Source organism: Alligator mississippiensis, chromosome 1 (genome assembly GCF_030867095.1).
Source record: "Alligator mississippiensis isolate rAllMis1 chromosome 1, rAllMis1, whole genome shotgun sequence".
Taxonomy (NCBI): Eukaryota; Metazoa; Chordata; order Crocodylia; family Alligatoridae; genus Alligator; species Alligator mississippiensis.
In genome coordinates, this window is record NC_081824.1 from 154,773,016 (window position 1) to 154,797,027 (window position 24,012).

Sequence of the window (24,012 nt, forward strand, 5' to 3'; positions counted from 1 at the left end):
TTGAATGAAACTGACATGTTTTAGTTACTAATTTTTCCACAGACCTAGGGTGGAGTTATTTCTTTTTTGAATTAACAGCATTTCTGGAGCTGAGAATTATGGGATGTCATTGTAAATCATTATCTAAACCCAGTTTACAATATTAAAGCATTTAAAGCCTTGATTTGACTCTTGACACACACATGTAAGGTAGAAATCCTGAAACTAAAAATGGTAAATGCAGGGAGAATTGACTATTGCCATTTTGCCCTCTGAGGAATTCAACAAACATATCTATACAATGTAATTTACATTCGTGTTGTATATAGAAGCAAATTCCACCAGCGTCTGAAATGGACAGATAAGCAGTAGCACTGTGCGAAATTTTGCTGGCTGTTTTGTTTCAACATTGTTTCGACTCATTTCAAGTTTGAAACAGTGAAATCAAAATGAAATGAAGGGCTTCGAAACATCCTTAAAACAAACCAAGGGCAGTTGAAACTTTTTGAAAGTTTTGAATTGTTTCAAGTTTTGAAGCAGCCCAGCTGAGTTCTCCTCCCCAGCACTAGGGTTCATCCTGTTAAAGTGCTCCACTACTGGGCAGGCGGGGAGCAACTCGAAAGGTCTCAGCAGTGTCAAAACAGTCAAAACAGTGATGCTGCTTCAATGTGATTTTGATGTTTCACCCATAGGCTACAATGGGGAAGCTTGAAACAGCCTCTCTCATCTGGCAGGCAGATCGGGGCCCACAATCCTGGGAGGGTTGTAGGGGCTGTGCCAGTTCTGCCAGGGTTGCAGGCCCCTGATCTGCCTGCCAGATGAGGGAAGCTAGGTGCTGCCACCTGGGACCAGCACCAGCACACTTCCAGTCCCAGGCAGCAGCACCCAGCTTCTCTCATCCAGCCGGCAGATCAGGGCCACAACCCTGGGAGGGCTGCAGGGGTCATGCGATGAGGCTCAGTTCTCTTCCCCAGTCCCATTGAGCTGGGGAAGGGAAATGAGCCCGATCGCTCAGTTCCCCTCCCCTGTGCTGCGTCAATTGGTTTGGGGAAGGGAATTCAGCCCAGTTGAGCTGAGTTCCCCTCCCCAGCTCTCGGATCAGGCTGGGGAAGGGAACTCAGCCCTGATCATAGAGCTGGTCCCAGGTGGCAGCACCCAGCTTCCCTCCTTCATCTGGCTGGCAGATCAGGGACCTGCAACACTGGGAGGACTGGCACAGCACCCACAATCCTCCCAGGGTTGCAGGCCCTGATTTGCCTGCCTGTTGAGAGAGGCTGTTTCAAGCTTCCCCATTATAGCCTATGGGTGAAATGTCAAAACAGCGTCTCTGTTTCAACAAAATGAAATGGAACAGCAGTTTTGAATCTAAACAAAATTTGAAACAAAATGCTGTTCTGTTGAAACACAAGTTGAAATAGAACAGTGCCATTTCACACAGCCCTAATAAGCAGCGGAATTAAGAGACATGTATTCATTAGATGGCTATTACAGCACTTCATTATGAGGAAACAGGGCAGTAAGTAGGACTGTGTGATGTTTTGGAAGTGTTTTGTGCTGTTTCGGCACCTGAAACATGGAATCCGAATCAAAACAGAAGGCTCTGAAACTAAATGAGGCATCTGAAATGTTTTGGAAATATTTTGGAAAATGTCGGAGTTTCGGAGCTGGGCTTGCAGGGAAGCAGCTGTTTGCTGCTGCCCTGCCACATGATTCTGCTCTGCAGGGAGCAGAGATCTGTGCCAGTAGTCTCCTCAGCACTGCTGCCTGCTCTACGCCCACCTCACGCAATGTGGGGCTGCATGGGGCAGGCAGCAGGGGCAAGGAGAACCCCGTGTGGATCTCTGCTCCCTGCAGAGCCAGGCCACATGGCAGGGCAGTGATGGTTCCTGCCGCGTGACCTGGCTCTGCAGGGTGCAGAGATCCGTGGGGTTTCTTCGCCGCTGCTGCCTGCCCTGTGCAGCCCCACGTTGCCAGGACAGCATGGGGTGGGCAGCAGTGGCAACGAGACCCTCAGTGCAGAGTTCTGCTCCCTGCGGAGCTGAGTTATGTGGTGGAGATCAGCAGGCTTGTTTGCTGCTCTGCACTGCTTCCCTGCCTTGCAGCCTGGTATGACAGGGATCAGAGATCTGCGCAGGCATCTCCTTGCCTGCATGGAGAGCAGCAGCCCTCCCCCTCCCCTGGGCAAGCCAACCATGGCCCTGTCCTGCTCCCTGCTGGGGCCCTGCAGCCTCTAGCCCTAAGCCCCACCTGGCTAGGCAGTAGGCCTGTGCGGAGCTTGGAGCCCATTCAAAACAGATATTCTGAAACAGATTCGGTTGAAACAAAACAGGACAGTGATCCAAAACACCAAAATGAATTAGCGTCCTCCAAAACGGCCAAATCTGAAACCGAATCGAAACACAGCCATTTTGTACAACCCTAGCAGTAAGTATAACTTATTTAGCCTGAGCAAGCAGCTACCCTGAGATAAGCTGTGGATATATATAAGCATTGGTATAATTTACATCAGTGTTATTTTATCGCTCCTTTCTCCTGTGGTAATTCAACACTTAATTCAAGTAATTTACCCTGCTATATAGAGGATTATAGTGTTACATGTAAGTAAGTGTGTTATTTTTTGCAGGCCTTGAAAACTCAGGGAGAGATTATTTTTATAGTTTCACTTTTGACTGACGCACATGTATTTCTTCTACTTGTAGAAGGAGTAGAGTTTGCAAATAGGTGGGACGTAGAACTGCTGTCAAAGAAATTATAGATGGATAACTATTTTCCAGCTAACATATGAGCCTATTGGGGGTGAAGAGAATTGCTCAAAATACCTTCATATTCACTTGAATTTGTAGGAGTATGTTAAATGATGAGAAATAAAATCCTCTTGTTATTCAACCCACCCCCACCTCCATGAATATTTTTTTTATTCAAAGTATATTGGGCTCACTATATGTGCAAAAACAAGCACTGCCTGTGTTGGTGTGAAGTTCTTCAAGAACTGGTGATATAGAATCCTGCACTCAAAACTAAGAGTGGACTCAGGTTCTACAGAGTTGGGCCATGGCTAACTACTGGCAGGTATTGTGGAGAATTATTGGCACATTCTGTTGTTTTCCCATTTTCCTTCTATAAGAATTGGGGCAGGTGGATCTATGCTTGCTTATGTCCTTTATGAATAACACTACATTGCAAAAGGGAGAAACTTGGCAATGTTAATTTGGGAATTTACACCATCATTGAAAATCCTTCCATGGTATCTGTTAGCAGGGGTGGATCCAGAGTGGGTGCAGAGGTGCTGTGGCACCTGCCTTTGGCTGTGTCACATGTGAACTTTTGACTTGGGGCCTGGTTGGAGCCCCTGTTTTCACGTGGCTCCGCAGCCCAGGGGGTGAGTACTGTCACTGCTGTTCATCCCCCTCCTTTCCATGCTGCAGAATTAAGTGGGGATGAGGAGGAAGGAGAAAGGTGACAGCATCGGTATTCAACCCTAGGGCTCTGAAGTAATATGAAAACAGGGACTCCATCCAGACCTGCCCTGATCAGATGGTGAGCTCAGAGATCACTGTGCATGTGCAGGACAGCCAAAGTATGTGTGGCCTCCACCACCCTCACCCTTTTTCTAGATCCACTACTATTTTTTGGAGCTATAGATTCTCCTCATTGGGTGTGTGTTTTTTGCAGTTGCTGTTTGTGCATGCACGCGCACACATACACCCCTGCATATGAAAATTGCGACAGGTGTTTTGCCCTAATATTCAGGCATATGGTGTTCTAGGAGTGACCCTTATTATTTTATATTTGTGCTAAACCAAATGTTTCTAGTTACAAAATGTTCAGCTGTTGTGCTGTTGAGTTAAACAGTTAGATTATCATCCACATTTTTTAAACTCTGGAAAACAGAAACAAATACAAACTGAAAATATTTTTGCATTTTTCTAAGTAATATTTTCAAGGTATTTGAAAATCTTCTAGCAGAATTTCCTTTATTCTTATTTGGTAGTTTTCAACTGATGTTGTAGCTATGGTGATCCAAGAAATATGCAAGAGGCAAGAGTTTTTGTGAAACAATTGCATGGTTGGGATAGATTTAGACAAGCTTTCAGGTATCGCTGTACCTTTCCTTGGTTCTCTGGGGGAGAAGCAGGCACAGCAGAGACTAGGAAAAATGTGTCACTGTGTAGTCTGGTTTCTTTTTTCTTTCGATTCTTTTTTCTTTATTCTTATCTGGAATTAAAATAAAACTATTCAATCTCAGAAACTATTCAATCTTAGAAAGTTAAATTGTGGTGTTACATTTGTCATCCTTACAAATGTCAAGGGATTGATTTAGGAATTCTTATCTGACATAGAATATTCTGTTTCTTTTGGAGCAAATATATTGTAGGAATCTTCTTTTTCATTATTTTAATGATATGAAGTATTGTAAAAGAATTTAGAGCCCTCTAGTGGTATCCTGTTTTTGTTTCATCATCATTTCTAGCGTTGGTTGACAAAATGAAGTGTCTTCAGCTGTACCCTCATTGTTTATCACTATTTGTTTTCAGTAGAATCCATAGGATCATATCTGCTGTACCAGTATAACAGACTCTAAGGAATTACTCAGTCTAAAATGAAAATATATTCCCAGCTTCTCTTTATTTTAACAATGCTAGTAGTTGTTAGCTAATCTCTTGGTATTGGGATTCTTCATGAAGGATTTGAATGCTGAAAGGCAATTGGGCATACTCATTTGCATGGATAGAAAATTCAGTTTGTAAAGATCTATGTGAGAAAAAGTTATGGGGTAACTGTGGGGATGCCCTGAGTCTGGCATTGCAAATAGGATGGACAAGGTTATGGAAGAATGAACAGAGATAAGAGCAGAAAAGGAACCTAAGCCTATGGGCAGTGAAGAGATTTGAACAGTGGCCATTTGGGGTGGACCATTGCTGTGGTAAAAACAGCAGGGAGAAAGACAATTTTAGCAGAAGTGTTGCGTACAGACTGGAGGGCAGCATTGGTTCTTATAGGGAGGGCAGGCTGAAAGACATAACAGTAAATGAAATGGGAGATGAAGGTCTTATATGAGAATTTATCTATAGGGTCTGATAGTAAAGGATTCATAGATTGTAGAGTCAGAAGGGACCACAATGGATCATCATGTCCAACCCCCTGCCCCTGGCAGGAAAGAGGATTGAGGTCAGATGACCCCAGCCAGGTGACTATCTAGCCTCCTCTTGAAGACCTCCAAGCTAGGTGATAGCACCACCTCTCTTGGAAGCCCATTCCAGATCCTGGCCACCCTTACTGTGAAAAATTTCTTCCTATTATCTAACCTAAATCCACTCTCAACTAGTTTACACCCATTATTCCTAGTCACTTCCTGGGGGGCCTTAGTAAACAGCGCTTCCCCTATTCCCCGTTGACCTCCCCTAATAAATTTATAGGTAGCCACAAGATCTCCCCTCAGCCGTCTCTTGTGAAGGCTGAAGAGATTCAGCTCTCTCAACCTCCCCCCATAGAGTCTATCACGAAGGCCACTAATCATACGAGTGGCCTTCCTCTGGACCCTCTCCAGATTCTCCACATCCCTCTTGAAGTGTGGCGCCCAAAACTGGACACAGTACTCCAACTGTGGCCTGACCAGTGCCGCATAGAGGGGGAGCATCACCTCCTTTGATCTATTAGTCATGCACCTGCTAATGCACGACAAGGTGTGATTGACCTTGTTGATGGCCTCATTGCACTGCTGGCTCATGTTCATCTTGGAGTCAATTATGACTCCAAGATCCCTCTCTGCCTCCGAGCTGCTGAGAAGGACACTCCCCAACCTATAGGTGTGCTGGGGGTTCCTCCTTCCCAGGTGGAGTACCTTACTTTTATCTTTATTAAATTGCATCCTATTTCTCTCTGTCCACAGATCCAGCCTGTCCAGGTCGGCTTGTATCTGCTCCCTGCCCTCCGGTGTACTAACTTCACCCCATAACTTGGTATCATCAGTGAACTTGGAGAGGGTGCTCTCCACACCCTCGTCCAAATCGCTGATGAAGATATTGAATAATATCGGTCCAAGGACCAAACCCTGCGGGACCCCACTGCCCACCTCCCTCCAGGCTGAGAAGGAGCCATCCATCACCACTTTCTGAGTGCAGTCCCTAAGCTAGTTGGCCACCCACCTGACCATGTAGGTGTCCACTCTGCAGTCTGCTAGCTTCCCAATGAGGATAGGATGTGAAACTGTGTCGAAGGCCTTCCTAAAGTCCAGGAAGATGACATCAGCTTCGGCTCCTGCATCCAGGCAGTATGTGACCTGGTCATAGAAGGTTTGTCAGGCAGGATCTACCTGTGACAAACCTGAGCTGGTTTCCCCTCAGCATTGTTTCCCCTGCTGGGCCTGCACAAATGTGTTCGTTGATTATGGGTCAGCAGAAATATGGTATACAAAGATATATAGCAGGAGGTAGAGATTGCCTGGATGTGGGTGGGGGAAAAGGAGGAAGAAATATGAAGGAGCAATAGGATAAGTCCCAGGTGACAGGCCGGATGAATGAGTAAAATGGTATCATTATGTATAAAGTGAAGGTTTAGAGAAATAAGATGAAGGCCCTGATTCTCCTGTTTTACTTTCTGGGCTTTGGGTGTCCTTTATATTTTGGTAAAATGTGATTATTGGATTTATAAACACTTTTCATTGCTGTGTCACATTTAAGTTGACAGTGAACCATCTGAAAAGACATATCGGACACAGTTACAATACCTGACTGATAGTGGGGAAGAGAAGTCAGGAATGATAAGGGTGATTTGTAAGTCATGAACTTAAAGTTGTTGCTGGGGAAGCAGATTAAAATGACCAAAAGTAAAGACTTTATGTAAGAAAGGGAGACAGCCAGTGACAGAGCCACCTGTGTACTTCCCTGGGCAAATATAGGGGACACAGGAAGAGACGGAGAAAATTGAGAACCCAGGTGTAGGATCTGTGACAGAATACCATCTCTGTCTCTCCCCAAACTCTACTATCTGACACTTTAGTTACCATGTTCACGGCAGAGGGCAGACTCCTCTGGTCCCATCTGCTTCGGGTAACCCTGAGTTGTAGCCTGAGCTGGATACGTTTCTGAGGGAGGGGGAAGCCTGCTCCATCTGCCTACATGACTGGTATCACATACCAGTTCAGGACTTAAGCTCCCTATTGTTCTAAGCAATGCTGACTGCCCCAGCCGCCTGCAAAGGGTTTGGGATTGAGAGTATGGTCGGGGGTAGAAAGGAAAGAAAGTTTTATTGACTTAACAAAAATACAACTATGCATAGTAACAAAACAAGCAATGACAGACAAAAGCAATCCACGTTGGCAACTTATCAGCAGTCCCCTCTGATGCCTGATACACAGCAAGCTTCTCTTTCCACAAAGTTCAGCGAAGTCAGGGTCCCTGAACAGTGCTGTCCGAAGGGTATTGGGAAGGACCCTGGAATACAGTCCTTGGGCTCCTCGAGGTCCACAGGCCCACTGATCCAGGTGACAGCTAACTACTCCTTTTCACAGAGCTGTATCTTTCTTCTGAATGGTTTCCAGATATTCCAGCCAATTTAAAGCTTCTGAATGGTTTTGATAATGTACCACTTAGATTCCTTTTACTTCAACTGTCCTTAGACTGACCAATAGCCATACAAGCCTTGCATTTCTTTGATAAGGTAATTTTAACTATGCCACAGGGCCTTACTACTTCAAGGCTTTGCTAAATTTACTAGGCTTTACTTTATACAAGGCCTCACTACATCTTAAACTTTAATTAGGTTTTTAGCAACAACATATAGCTTAATATCTGAACAAATACAGAAAAACACTTGGTCTAATTTTGATAAAGCCTTCAGCAAGCCCCTTTATTACACAGACATAATTTCAGCTGTCACAGCTGACATGACTGGGAGGGGGCTAAAGACCCTGTCGATTTACATGGCAACCAGTGATGCACTTCAAATTGGATGGATGGCAGCCAACCATTGATGGCTTTCATTGGATCAGGTAAATGAGATCATAAGGGCTATAAAAGTAAAGGAATGCCCAGGAGGAGGGGCAGCAGCCATGATGAAATTCACAGAGAGAAGCTGGACCATCTGAAATCCACATTCTCTTGAAACTCATGATGAATGAACTGCTTGCCTCCAGAGGGAATCTTCACTGGCTCCTGGATGATACTAGTGAGTAAGCTACCTGAGATCTAACAAGGTATATAGCTTGCAGTAATTCAGATGTGTGATCAAAGGCTACCATGCCACTGTTTGCTTTAAGGTATTTCTCTGATATTGCTCTACCCTGTACCCTGTTCCAAACCTACTCCTTGTAACCAATACATTTCTCCTTTGTATCTCCATGGGAGATTTATTGAGAAAGGGTCTAGATTAGGCCTTGGGGTCCCTTCGGTTTGGCTGACTAAGGGAGACCACTATTTGTGCTTCAGACTGAAGGAAGCACCCCAAGTTCTTGCAGTGAGTCAAGTACCCTCAAGGATTACTACGCCTGTGTTTCTCAGATGGCACAGGTCTCAGATCAGTCCAGACTCTGGGTGGTGGCGGTGTTACCCCCAGGCTTGTAGGTATGCTCCAGGAAGGGGATCAACCAGATGTGAGGTGCCCCAAGAGAGGCACTCGGAACCTGAAAAGTGGTTGGGCGCAGTGAGGTGGGTGGCTCCACGCAGGAGCACCCCCTGGTGACCTGCCACACAATTATCCAGAGTTAAGAGAGCTGGGAAGAGGGTGGAATGATGGTATGAAGAGGGAGAGGTAGTTATCAATGTTAATATAAAGTCAAGCAGAGGACAGAGTACATTTGAGCCTTATGAACTAATTAAAATGGAGGTATATAAAATTTCATCAGCAGCAGCTTACTTCATCTGATTCTACGAAGGGGATCATAGAGTATAAAGTGGATCATAGAAATCAAAGAAAGTTATGATGGAGCAGACACCCTTAGAAAGAGTCTTTTAGGAAGAGAAAAAAAACGGGAGAGAGCGCAGTTTCATTAGAGTAAGGTAAACAGAAGTCAGACTGGAAAAGACAAGGCATTCAGGGAAATAACTAAAGATTGGATATTTAATATATTTATAGTTCAGGGAAAGAAATGGGAAGGGAAAGTATTCCCAACTCTTGAGACAAAAAATTTCCAGACAAACTCAAAAAAAATATTAGATGTCTTTACAGAGAGACTTGTAAAATCATCATAAATGTCACTAGATCGTTCAGCAGGATTACCCATAATAAATTGTTAAAAAATCCTTAATAGATCAAAAAGTTTAGTGCAAAGTTAGCAACACTTGGAAGGCAATACTTGGAGAAGAAGGCAGGGTCAGTGCTGGCTTTTTGTGTGTGCGCAAAGAAAACCAAGTAGGCTTATTTTCTGAGTTTTCTGTTTTTGGAAGGTTAAAGAGGAAGGCAAAGGAATAAATATGTGTAGAGGCCAAAGGATGTAGTGAGCATGGGGTGAAGAGACAGAGAGAGACTCAGAGGGTCTGCTTTCCGAACAAATTGAGGGAAATTAGTTAATTTAAAGGTGGAAGGCAACTATGAAATGTCAGAGTTCAAGATATGGAAGAGGTATCAAATGCAATTTGGGATTGTTTAACATCTTCATTAATGAGTAGGAGGATAAGATTGAATGCAAATTTAGTGAATTTACGGATGACACCAAGCCAGTGGAGTTGCATATACTCTGGAAGGTAAAACTAGGATTTAGAATGACCTTGGTAAACTGGAAAAATAGTTTGAAATCAATCAAATGAAATTCTGTAAGGACAAATGCAAAGTCCTACATATAGGATGGAACAATTTATTCCACAAATACAAATTGCAGAATGACTGACCAGGTTATAGCATTGGAAAAAAAAAAAAGATGGCTTTATAGTGGCCCATAAACTGACTATGTGCAACAGTGTGTTGTCACAGATAAAAAATTGCAAAAAAAAATAAAAAATACTAGAGCTAGAATGGGGAACTAGATTTGTGCAAATGCAGGCAAAGTTCTTTGAGTAGGCATGATGTCTTTTATTAGCCCAACTAACTAGTTGGAAAAAAGTTCTTAGCTTTTGGGGGCAGTCACCCATAAGCCACCTTAGTCAGGGTGGGCACATGCCCCCCCCCAGCAACCAATCAGTGACTTGGGGGGGAGGCGGGGAGTCCCCCTGTGACCAGTCTTGCCAACTGAAGGAAAACTTGCTGACTGGGAAGCAGCTGCGGCGCTCCTGGAAGTGGCTGCAGTGCTGTCTGGCACTCTCACTCCCCAGCCGGCGCTCGCACTCTCATACACCCCCTGCACATCGCCACTGCAGTCACCCTTTTTCAGGCATAGGAAATCTCTCCTCAGACTCCAAAATGACTACAACCAAAAACCCAGATTACTGACTGCACATATATATTTTTTTTTCCTTTTAAAAACCTTATTTTAGTAGTCACATAAACTATGAATACAAAAGGATGAAAGATAAACTAATTTGTCTTTCATATTTATGTAATTCCCAGAAAGGCAGTGAGGAGAAGTAATAGGAGGACCCACCCTCTTTTTGCAGTAACTGGGTTTTGCAGTAATAGAAGCGTGGTGGAATAGACTCTCACTTAGTCCACTTACTCGCTGAATAGGTGGAATGGAATCTGGCTCTAAGTACAGCTGTCAAAAGAACAGAGGAAGGGAAATATATAAGTTTTGGCCCCTCTCACCTTTTCCTTGTCTCTTTGTGTTTAAGTAGCTGTTCTGACTACATTTTATGTATTGAGGAAGGTTACTTTTAAATTCCCATAAACTTTAATCCACAGTTCTCTAGTGAAGTATGAGAAGCAATGGTTCACTTGTGCAGTACACTACTAATCATTTCCTAGTGTTCGTATCCATTGTGATCAAGATGATATCTTTTGCATAATGAGGTCCATGGGAAAAATAGGATGAATACACTTTTCTGCTGAAGTTTTTTTAAACAGTGTTTCATGCTGAGCTCCTCCTGAGAGAATTGCGTGCAACCATGTTAGTTTTTAAGAAATATGATACTTACAATAAATTGTTGAAGTGGAATCCATGGGCTGATAAACTTGTGTGTTATACTTTACCTGCCATTGTAGTCTGGAGAGATGTTTAGTAAAACTCAGTATCTTTACTACTGCTTAAATAGTAAGTGGATATTAAACTGAAACTTTATACATTACTTATACAGTACAATTTCAGTACCCAGCAATATTTTCAAAGTATCTATTGACTGATAAAAGAAAATCATCTTTTTTTTATATCCTTGGATAGTAGTTTGCAGACTGAATCCTCAAAGCTGTCAGGGTTGTAATAATAAGAAATGCCCTTTAACTTCATTTTACAGGAGTACTGTTTTCATATCCCCTGTTCTTTCTGCTTGACAGAAATTGACATAATTTTTACTAATTTTGAAATGTCATTTTCTGGTATATATTTTTGTTATAGGATCATGCAAATACATGTTTCTTTCCTCCTGCCTCTCCCCCAAATTCTGTAGATCCTTAAATTACACAATTCAAATTATGTCCTTATATACATACACAGGATTGTGGGTTGATCTCCTTATAGTAAGTAAATATTATTATAATGGTATTATGCTTTTCAGTTTTTAATATACAAAGAGATATTTAAGGAACTCTATATTTTTAGTGTCTCAAACAGAAGATTAAGATGCAACCTGACCACAGCCTAGAACTACTTAAATGAAGAGAAGATTTCAGATAAAAGCAATCATTAACAAACAAAAGCATAAGAAAATTCAATAGTTTGATACATTCCTCTTGAAATTAAGACACAGTTTTTTTCCTTAACACTCAAGGTAATCAATCATTGAAACAAAACCTGACTTATTGTGTCTTCATGCCCTGATTATGTGGTATTGTGGAATAGTGTACATTTTTGCTGAGGGCCATTGCTATTTCTAAATATTTATTAAGAAAATTAAGTGGCACAGATGCTATATGGGCATATTCATTATCTCCTTTTATTTTTACTGATTTGATTTTGTCATCAGATGAACAAAATGTGTTTTAATTTTTACAGCTACAAGATCAGATGTGTACAGTGGGATAATGGAAAAGTTCCGGATCTTCCGCACAGAGAAAACCTATGCAGTGAAGTCTGGCAAGTGGTATTTTGAGTTTGAGGCAGTCACTGCGGGAGACATGAGGGTTGGCTGGACCAGGCCAGGCTGCCTACCAGATCAAGAACTTGGTGCAGATGAACAAGCTTTTGTCTTTGATGGTTTCAAGGTTTGTGTAGTAGAGTATGTGCAAATCTAATGATTTGCTTCATTGAAAGTAATGAAGTTGTTAATAAAGGTTATTTACTTTGCTTCCTATTCCATCTGCCATTAGTTTAACTTCATATTCTGTGTTTCAGCTTTTGTTATATGAACTTGATAATGTTTATACTCCTCTTTGAAGGACTGGGAGAAAGAAGAATAATATTAAAAATATAATTCATTAGACAAATACTTCGTGCTTACATAACTCTTTCCTTGAAGGAGTATTCGAGGCATTGAGAAGTTAAATGACTTAGCTAAAGTCCAGTCAGGTCATTTGTAGAGTTGGGACTAGAACCTATTTCGTCCAGTTCCTACTGTAGTGCATTGCCTGTGGGAAATATCTGTGAACAGATAATGATTTTTGTTAGGCAAAATTTGATGTAAGGTTATAGGGGTGCAAAAATTATAATGCTGAAGATTTAATTTTCAGTGCAAATTTTGGCACTGTTTAGCACAGTTAAGCACAATTACGATAAAACAAAGCATTTTCTAGCTCCAACTTCAGTTTAAAAGGGCAATGAGGAATTGAAATCGAAGCATGTACGAATATATTGGGAAGTAGGACATTCGGTTAAGTCAGCATTTTTTTTATCCTTTAGGAGAATAACATGACTCATTCAAGTGTGGCAATTAAACGTATCATTTTAGTGTGAAGCCATGTGAAACCTCTGCCCAGACAGTAATTGCTACCTATACTGGTGGTGACTCATGCCTTAGTACAAAATGCATGTTATATATATTTTGTATCCGATGACTGAATTCAGCTGACTTATTATTACAATACTTGACAGAAGTTTAACTGTACTCTTTGCAAACTTAGTTTTAGGAATAGTCATGTCTATTGTTGAGCCAACCTTACCTCAGTCCTATTATTTTGTTATTACTATGTTTTATTTGATAGTTTTGTATGATGTAATCTGAGATACCTTAAAGGTTAATTGAAACACTGCATTTCTTACACATTTGATCAAATTAAATAACTATTCAGGGCCTCCTATCATTAGTGGAATACTGAGTATCAGTCTGTCTCCTAAATCCCAAGTTCATCACTTTCTTTGCAGCAGTTTAGAATAAGAGGATGCTGTGTGCTATCCTATTTTAAGTATAAAGTTATCAACTTTATTGAGCTAACACAACAGCTGTGTACTCCTTTAGGCCATCTGTAAGCCAGTAATGAGATGAGTAATATTTTTTGTTTGACTAACATGAATGCAGTGAATTTTCCCATGTTTTAAGTTGTAATTCTTGAAGAAAACGAGATATACCCATCCTATGTGACCTACAGTAGTTTCCAACTGATTTCTAAGTGCTATTTAAGGTGTTGGTTTTGACCTATACATTCCTTAATGGTATTAGACTGCCTTTTGAGAATGGCAATTCTCACAATACCACTCTTATAATACTACTGCAGAGGAAATCAGCTGGGGTGCCCAAAATAACTGGTCCCAGGCAATTTGCAAGGCTGTTTAGCAGCAGGCCTTTTAATTCTGGAGGTCGCTTTCATCCTTGGTTAGGAAGACTGAGTACGTTGACCTTCAGGATGTGTAGAAAGGGTTATCTGTATTCTGAAGCTTCAGAGAAAGAAATGGATGAAAATTTAGTCTTTATGGAATAGGTGAATGGGGAATGGTATATCAGTGGTATTGCTTTGCTTTATAAAATTTATAAAAGTTTTAGTAGAGGATTTATCTTATCTATTTCGATTCAACTGTACTCAAAGCTCTGCCACAAAGGGCACTAATCGAAAGTTACATTTGTGTGTCAGTTCTCTGCGACTCCTGGGTGTAATGAATGCCCTCAGTTTCCAAAGAAACCAGCGGGAACAATATTTGTGTGCTCAGTACCCCTTTCAGGATCTGGTAACTGGAGAACATCACTCTCGCATTTCATAAATGTAAACAAACACATTCGAATATATTCAGAATACATTTAAAATTGCAAACTGAACTTATATGCCAAATACAAATAACAGGTTTTAAAAGTAATTTTCATATAAAGGAGTATAAAGGAGATATTTGACTTTGTAATCAATACTATATTATTTTTATTACAGGCTTTTCATGAAGTTACTTCATAGAAATAAACTGTTTCTTGGTCTTGTGCTTCTAGTAAAATGAAATAGCAATTTTATAGTAATGTTAGGAGTGCTTGTACAAAATAATTGCTAGATTTCTACAATAAAAGTCTATTTTCAATACTAAATGCCATTGTTTTGAAATGAAATGCTTGAAAGTATTAATTCTAGTACTGCGTTAATTGACGGTGTTTATTGGTAGTCATATCACTGATGGGGAGAGGAACACATTCATTGTCTCTATCATTTTCTGAAATTCTTTTAAATCACTTTTAGGCCCAGCGGTGGCACCAGGGAAATGAGCATTTTGGCCGCTCTTGGCTGGCAGGGGATGTTGTGGGATGCATGGTTGACATGAATGAGCATACCATGATGTTCACCTTGAATGGTGAAATCCTGCTTGATGACTCTGGATCAGAGCTTGCATTCAAGGACTTTGAGGTTGGTGATGGTAAGTGCTTTCACACTTTCTGCTGTGATGTTGTTGCTGTATTGTCTGACATTCTTTAAAGATACATTCATCGTTGTGCATGAGCTAACAGAGGAGAAGCATGTATTTACAGAGGAGAAGGCAGCTCTAAGTGAAAACTACCTAAATAGTTTATTTGGTTAAAAACCTTGATCTTGTTTTACTCTTTTTACCTTAGTAGAAAGGTTAAGACACATGGAAATAAAATAGCAAGTATCATATAAAATGTGATGATGGTGTTGATCATTAGCCACTGCATTTATAACATTTGACTTTGAATTTTTCTGTAGAACTTTTATTCATGGTAAGAGTATCTATTCTGTCAGTGGCTACTGTCCTGGATTCTGTGATTCCTTTACATTCCCTCCTTTACTTCCAAGGTGAAAAGCTAAATTGGCAGAAATATCATAAATAAGCCATAAAAAAATCAATCTTATCCCACCATTGTTCAAAATGCAGGAAACCTTACACAATCAGTGCTAATTTCATCACACCACTAGCAAATGTGTTTAAAAAAATATTTTAAACCATGATAAGGATTGCCAGAATGATTTAAGACCTGGGCTGTTGATGAAAGGAAAGTCCTTCTCTTCCTACTGTGTAAAGGAAGAAGCAGAGAGTCTTGGCATAAATCACTTAATCCCAAATCCACATGTTTTCCTTCTTCTAACTCCAGGATTACTGTGAATGGGAGACTTTTTAATGGCAGAAATGTCCTTTTGAAAAGCCTTTAAAAAAGGTTTGTCTTTGTGTATATGGCAGGGGTGGACAAAATACAGCCCGCAAGCTGGAACCATCTCATGGAGGGACTGTCTGGCCTGTGGTGCATCCTTTGGTCTTGCCTAGCCCAGGTGCTGTCTGGCCTGTGGTGTGTCCTGCCACCCCCAAGGCATGTAGCAGGGCTGGTGTGGCTGCACAGCTGGAATCCCTTTCCAGGCAGCCCAAGTGGCAGCTTCTTCCAGCTCCTGCTGCTTTCCCCATGTTGGTACTGGTAGGGACCTGTGCACACAGCCCCAACCCCGATCCACCCTGTGCCCACTCTGGACTTGGCCTGGCGGAGCAGACCAGCTGGGACCTGCACACACAGCCCTGACTATGGCCCACCTCACACCTGCTCCAGACTCACCTGCCCACATTGAGCAGTGAAAGCAGAAGTGGAAGCCAGGCAGAAGTTGCTGTTCAGCATGGGGGAAAAGCAGCCTCTCCCCTTCATCACTGCCAGGCCCTTCTTGCTGCAGCTTCCCATAGTTCACTCCTAGGCTGCCCTGCATCTCCTTTGCACTGCCACTGCTCCCTCACTGGGTGGCCCACAGGTGGCAGTGACAGTGGCAGAGAGGAGCTGCAGGGCAGCTGGGCACAGGCTCTGAGAGGCTGCAGCAAGAAGGGCCCAGCAGCAGTGAGGGGGAGGAGTTGCTTTTCCCCCATGCTGGGCAGCAGCTTCTGCCTGGCCGTTGCCACTGCTCATTGTGGGTGGGCAGTCCAGGGCAGGTGCAGGGTGGGCTGGGTTTGGGGCTGTCCATGTGGGTTTCAGCTGGTCTGTTCTGACTGCAGCGGCTGTGAAGTGGGGTGGGCTGGAATCAGGGCTGGGGCTGTGCGGTGTTGACTGTGGTGGGAAGGAGCCACAGGGCGCAAGGGCTCTGGGCTGTTGTGGCGGGGAGCAGGGTGCTGACCAGCCCATGCCAGCTCCCCAGAACTGCCTGTGTGGCCTGTGGGCCCAAATAATTGCCCGCCCTGATGTAGGGGTACATGTACATAATGTAGTAACAGGCCTGATGCAACAGACTGCAAAGGTAGTGGTGGGAATGTTTAATTGTCATGCAGTCGATTAATTTCAGGACTGTGGTGTTGATAATGCTGGTTAACAAGTGATCCCAAGGTAAAATTACTATAGGAAAATGCATATGTTGGTGACTTCAAACATAGTTTAAAAGGAGATTGGTCAAAATGCTCGTAAGTTTATTTGAACAAATGACAATGGCAACAGACTTGCAGACAGATAAAATAAAAGAAAGCAACTGTTTCCAAATGCCTTTGTGTTGAGTGTTGTTAAAGAGTTAGAGATTTGTTACATTGTAATTTTGGGTGGAGCCCTTAACCCCTGAACTGTCCGTATATTAACACCTGAAACTGGTTTGAAGCACTCCTTACACGACTCAAAGTTGCCCCACTCCGGGGCAGGATTATCTCTGATTCATGGTACCCAGCTCATGTTACATGCCCTGGATTGGGCCCACTACCCCCTCTGCCCTCCCCAGCACCCCAGATCCCTGCTCACTGCCCCACCTGCCCCCTCCCCATACTTATTTGTGGCAGCCTGAACTGTCTGTCCTGGGGGAGCAAGCAGGGAAGTGTTAACCTTTTTGCCCAGCTGCTGCCCCTGCTGCTGCTCTCTGGGCTGGCTCAGCCTGGAGAAGAGCAGCAGCTGATCAGCAGCAGTGGCAGGGGCCAAGCATCCAGGTTAACCCTTCCCTGCCTGCTTCTTTGGGACAGATGGTGCAGATGGCCACTCATAAGTGAGGTGGGTGGATGGGGGGAACCCCAAGATGCAGGGGGGAGCCCCAGGTGTGGGGAGGAACCTGGGGAACCCTGGGGGGCAGAGAGGAAGCCCAGAATGGGAGGTGGGGAAGGTGGGGGGATTGTTACCTTTCAGTCCTCCAGACCTCTGCTGTCCTGAAACGACTGCTCCAAACTTGAGTTAGCAGTAACACTCATCAGCATTTCTACAGCTCACTGTGTAAGGTGTAGCAAGGCCCTTGGACCTATACATTTTTTAAACCCAGTTTGCAAAGCCTTTAACTGTTTTCACAAAGTATTTTGGGCCCTCACGTACCTTTTTTAATTTTTGATCTTCTTGTTGTGATTTCTAAAATTATGGATGCTCGATGCCCATGGGATTACTTACTGCTCTATTTTTTAATAACCTTTTGTTCTGATTTTGTTTTAAGGATTTGGCCTTGTAGTTAATATGAAGTAGCTCATTACAATAGCAGATGGTCTATCCTGATCTGAGCATATGGTAACGGTACAATGACCAGAAAATGTAAAGCAGATAATGTATATTACTTGTCTAATACTTAAGTTCAATGTATGATATGTGCATGTGCATATGCATATATTTAAGACATATGTACAGAAGGGTGTGAAGCAGTTAGTTTCCATGTAAATATTATTCCTGACATGGACCCAAAGAAGCAAGAAAATGAAGAGGTAGGCCATCTAACAGTATTTAAGTTAGTTATCACATACATATTTTCCTCCATCCACAGATATGCATCATACCATTACCGCAATTAAAGTTCATTAAAAACTGGGCTGCATAATTATGACTTAATTTCTTCTTTTTGCAGATACCCTTTTAGCAGATTATTTTTGTCTTCAACAGCATTTAGTGTGGATGCTTGGTAGCATCTGTTTATTTTAAGAGTGAGTCATTTTTGTATCTATCTGCAGCTGTTCCTGAATAACCTAACATAGCTTCTTATGGAGAGATTGTGTGCTTTAAATCTTATCAACTCAGGAGTGTGTGTACCTCTATTTCCCATCAAACAGTTGTGTTTATTAGGGGTGTGCAAAATGGGCTGTATTCAATTCGGATTCAGATTTGGCCCGAATCGGGGACAGTGATTCGATTAGTTGATTCCGATCACTGTCTCTGATTCGATTTGGCCGAATCTGAATCTGAAGATTTGATGCTCATTCGGAAAATCAGTGATTTGGACATAGACACAGCTTGAAATGTTTTTTCTACATACCTCAAGGTACCAGGCGTGGCTTGTGAACGCTGCAATGCTGGGGCAAATGGAGTGTTGCACAGGAGCGGGGTGGGGTGGGGGGGGTGCAGGCCCGAGTGCTTGGCAGCAAACCTGGAAGTGGACTGGAAATATTTGGTCCCTGATTTGATTGGCCATGGGGGCACCCTGGGTGCCCCTGCCAGACCCAGGAGGTACCAGTTGCCGAGCTGGGAGGGTGCAGAGCGGGGAAGGCCCCCACGTGCTCCCCACTGGACCTGGAAGTGGATTGGAAGTGCTTCTGGTCTACTTCCAGGTCTGCTGTCAAACGTGCTGGGGAGCCCCCCATGCTCCCATGTGAAGCTCTATCTGCCCCACCATTGCATCATTAACTAGCTGCCTGGTACCTTGAGGTATGTAGAAAAAACATTTAAAGCTGTGTCTATGTCCAAATCACCAAATCTTTCCAAACCTCTCTGAATTGATTTGGAGAGTTCCGATTCAATTTGGAGTGATTAAAGGGTCTGATTTGCTTCGGATTTGGAGATTCGGCCACTGAATCAGGCTGAATCTCCACCAAATCGAATCAGGGACCAAAGCTTCACATAACCCTAGTGTTTATGTATACCCTGTCCCCCTTCCACTAGGTATTTGTGCACAATGCATCAACTTTAATTTATTATGTGAATAATGTCTAAAAAATAATGGCAAGATCAGTACTGGGAAGAAAAAAAAAACAACCTACCAGAACAAACACCTATGATATCTCATCTGTTTAACATCTAACTTTCTGTTAAGATTTTTTGTACATAGTGTTTTGGGGTCATACAAATAAAAAATGGAAAGTAAAGCTTCCAAAGAAAAAATTCAGTCCCTTCCAAAGTATGAATATACAAGTAATCATTACAGACTGCCTTATATATCAACAGACCTGGCCCACTTTTGACAGGGGGCAGCAATGTGTTCAGAGTTGGAGAGAACTGTTTTTTAAAGGCTTCAACAGACATCAGCTATGGCAGTTTTCTATGGGCATTCTCAGACAAGATCTCTCTCAATTAAGCAGGTTCTACAACATTACAGTATTACAGTGCAGACAATAAGATATCTGCTTACTTATTTCAAAGCCATTGATTGTGGACTGCTAGTTTACCTATAAGTATTTAATTTCTGGTGGACATATTAGTGCTTGCATTAAATTTTTGTTTATGAGTTCTGGCCATCTAAAGAATTGTGAATAAAATTGAACAGTGCAGAGGAGCTGAGAGCAGGCTTTTACAAAGGATCTAATTCAAAGCCACTAGAATCAATGAAAGGGTTGTTGACCTCAAAGGGTTTGGGATTAGGTCTAAAGTCTCTAACTAGGTTTAGTGGCAGGAATTAAGCATGTATTTCAATAGCTATAGTTGCAAAAATCCTGTGAGTGGCTGCAAGGAAAAAATCCTAGGGGAAAAAGAAATGTCTGATAGAAATGTTTTGAATAATTCAACATGATGCTGGTTGAAAAAAATGCAGCAGTATGTTATGCCACCTCCACACACACTCCTACAAACCAAAATAAATCTGTTAGGACTAATTATAAAACTTCCAGATTTGATAGTGAAGTAATTAATAAAAATTTGTTGTTATTCATTGCGTATGTTTTATTCTGTTTTTCTGAATGATTATATACCAGTTAATAAAATGGTCTTGGCTGGCCAGCTGTATGATCATACCTCTATCAAAACACAATCATGAATTTTAAGAATCTAATGTAGATCAAGGTGATGCTTCATTGCATCTCGATATGCAGTATGGTTCAAAAAAGTGCTTTGTGTTTCAAAAAAGACGTCAGGCAACACAAGGTTCATACTTCCATAGTCACATAAAGGCAATGGACTTTTGTGATTCCTGTCAGCATTATATTATTAATTACTTATAGAATGCTGACCATGACGTCCTCCTTGTAAAGATATACATTGAATACAAAACCCAAGTCCCACCCATACATTCCTATCCATAGTCCCATAGATTCATAGATTATAGAGTCAGAAGGGACCCAATGGATCATCGTGTCGGACCCCCTGCCCCTGGCAGGAAAGAGGACCGAGGTCAGATGACCCCAGCCAGGTGTCAAGCCTTCTCTTGAAGACCTCCAAGTTAGGTGACGGTACCACCTCTCTTGGAAACCCATTCCAGATTCTGGCCACCCTTACTGTAAAAAATGTATTCCTAATGTCTAATCTAAATCTACTCTCCACTAGTTTGCACCCATTATTCCTAGTTACTCCCTGGGGTGCTCTGGTAAACAGTGTATCACCAATTCTCTGCTGTCCACCCCTGATAAACTTATAGGCGACTACAAGGTCACCCCCAGCCATCTTTTGTAAAGGCTGAAGAGATCCAGATCTCTCAACCTCCCCTCGTAAGGTCTTTCATGGAGGCCACTAATCATGCAAGTGGCCCTCCTCTGAACCCTCTCCAGATTCTCCATGTCCCTCTTGAAGTGCGACGCCCAAAACTAGACACAGTACTCCAACTGTGGCCTGACCAATGCCACATAGAGGGGGAGCATCACCTCCCTCGATATGTTGGTCATGCATCTGCTAATACACTACAAGGCGCGGTTGGCTTTGTTGATGGCCTCGTTACACTGCTGGCTCATGTTCACCTTGGAGTCAACTATGGCTCTAAGATCTCTCTCAGCCTCTGAGCTGCTGAGAAGGTCATCCCCCAACAAGTAGGTGTGATGGGGATTCCTTCTTCCTACGTGGAATACCTTACATTTATCTTTGTTGAATTGCATTCTATTTTGTTCTGCCCATTGATCCAACCTGTCCAGGTTGGCCTGTATCTGCTCCCTGTCCTCTAGTGTGTTAACTTTGCCCCATAACTTGGTATCATCTGCGAACTTGGAGAGGGTGCTCTACACACCCTCATCCAAATCGCTGATGAAGATATTAAATAACCATGGTCCAAGGACCGAACCCTGCTGGACCCCGCTGCCCACCTCCTTCCAGGCCGAGAATGACCCATCCACCACCACTCTCTGGGTGCAGTCCCTAAGCCAGTTAGCCACCCACCTGACTCTGTAGGCATCCACTCCACAGCCTGTTAGCTTACCTATGAGAATAGGATGCAAAGCTGTGTCGAATGCTTTCCTAAAATCCAGGTAGATGACATCAGCCTCAGCCCCTGTGTCAAGGCAGTTTGTGACCTGGTCATAAAAAGGTTGTCAGGCAGGATCTACTTGTGACAAACCTGTGCTGGTTTCCTTGCAGCATCGTTTCCCCTGCTGGCCTTCACAAATACGCTCTTTGACTTTTTCCAGTATTTTCCCAGGGATAGCCGTAAGACTGACTGGCCTAAAGTTACCTGGCTCATCCCTTCTCTCCATCTTAAAAATGGGCACCACTTATTAGTGGTGAGAACTCTTGTGAGTATTCCATAGGGTGGAGGAGGAGACTGATTAAAAACCCAGTGGAGTTTTATATCCATTGGGCTTGGGATTAAGTACATTGGTGTAGCTTCTCTGCAGCCTTGTTTCTCTTTCTGTTAGGAAATGGCATTGGTTTCCTTCTCTAGTGAGACACTTTGTAGAGATTAAAAAGACTTTTCTGGGGTTATGAAAATACACTTTTAACTATCTTTCCTTATATGTGTGTAGTTCATTCAATTTGTCCGCAAATATTTGCTGTGGCTTATTCACAGACTGTAAATAAGTTGTTATAATAAGTGAGCATCAACACATTTTGGTGGATGAATTTGTCTGTCAAAATAGGTGTGCTTTCTGTCTTTACGTACAAGGGATTTGTAGATTGACAGATGAATTCATGCTCCCTAGAGTACACTCTTGTGCTTGAAAAATTATAGCTTAAAAAGGATTTATTTTACTTTCTTTGCCTTCTATTTTTGTAATATATGGAGTTAATGACATTGATGAAATGTTATTAAGTTTTTGCTCCTGTATCCATTTCTTTTCCTTGGATAAAAGAGAAAGGAGCTCTACTTGACCTCTTTTTTGAGTTGAAGAGTACCCAAAGTTCTCTGTGTTGGTTCTGTTTCTAAATTATATTCACCCTTCATGGATTCACTGATATGTAAGATTAATTTTAGGGTACTAGTGGACCCCAAAATGTATAGATATCCCTCAAATCAGATTTATTCTGTGGTGTTTGATATCTGTGTACAGCTAATGCTAAGTTACCTTCCATTTTGTCATTTTTATGTTTATATGAATCATTATATTTGGTATGGTTACATTTTCATATTTTTACAGTGTGACTTGATGCAGGAAGGGAGGTTATTGCTGAGTAAAGTGTCAGAAACGTCCCACACCAGACAAAAGCTATTCACACAGCCAAGACGAACCCGTTCCTTAGAAATATACACTCTTGGAGTTGATATGCATATTCATCACACAGAAAGGTAGCATAACTCTCCATGTGTACCTGAGTAGATGCATCAGCCCCAGACATCGACTCATTATATCTCAAGAGATATGCTTCAAGGTACACAGACAAGAATTGGAGTACATTTCAAAAGAAAATTTCTCACTGAGACAGCATCTGTAGCTTGCTTGAATAAGGGACAGCTGAAATAATATGATTAAGAGTGTGTCTGCGTGGAAGGTGAAATCCTAGACAAGGATGTAAATATTACAGCCTTACTTGAAGACAATATTGTATCAGAAATAACCCCTGATAAAACAGACAGAGGGCTATCTGGACGGAGAAAATCATGTCCAAACCACATATATTCCCTGAATGTTGAATAGAGAAACAAGGTATTTAAGTCATACCTTTAAAGGAGGACCTTTGTCTAGGGATACCTGGCCTTAGAGTGTACATCTAGGCCCCCCAGCTATGGAAAGCTGGGATAACCTGTAGGGCAAACAGGGAAGCTGCTGACTAGAAACTTGGACAAGATTGACAGGAGGATGGTTCATTGGTCAGAGAAAAGACATTACTTTCTAGTAAGAAAAGCAGGATAAGATTTTTTTTTTCTTGCATTCTGTTTCCCAACCTATAGTTACATGCAGGTGTGCCAGGGGCTGATTAGACAGTCACCTGACTATAGAAGGGGGTGGGCTTGGGGCATACAAGCCCAGGGCCTGAGTGGGGCATGGAGTCTAGTCAGTGCCACAGGGGAAGGAGCTCCTGGGCAGCAGGGCTACATCCAGGTTCCTGCCTTAACATCTGAGCTGGGAAAAGCAAAACTGGTGGAAGGGGCTAAAGGTAGGTAAGGAGATCCCAGCTGGCAGAGAGAGAGAGAGAGAGAGAGAGAGAGAGAGACTGGAAGAATAGAGGGGTTGGGGCCCAGGGGGAGAGAGCCTGCACCTAGGAGGGGCTGAGTAGAGAGGGCCTGGGGTCTGAAGTCTGGCATGGGTGGAGGTGGAAGTGCACAGAGAAGGGCAAGTAAGAGCAAGGGCAGCATGTGGGGCCAGGGGGACCCCGAGCCCATGTCAACAGGGTGAGAGTCTAGAGGTCTGGAGCCCAGGAGGAGCTAGTGTCAGCAAGGCCAAGG

At 42.6% G+C, this 24,012-nt stretch overlaps 1 protein-coding gene across 1 annotated transcript in view; it reads left to right on the plus strand.

Moving 5' to 3' along the window:
- RYR2 (ryanodine receptor 2) overlaps positions 1-24,012 on the plus strand; it is an 875,416-nt gene that overhangs the window by 547,844 nt on the left and 303,560 nt on the right. The window contains exons 27-28 of the mRNA XM_059715710.1: positions 11,996-12,204; positions 14,590-14,764. Coding sequence (XP_059571693.1) covers positions 11,996-12,204; positions 14,590-14,764 — 384 coding nt within the window. The remainder of the gene's footprint in view (positions 1-11,995; positions 12,205-14,589; positions 14,765-24,012) is intronic.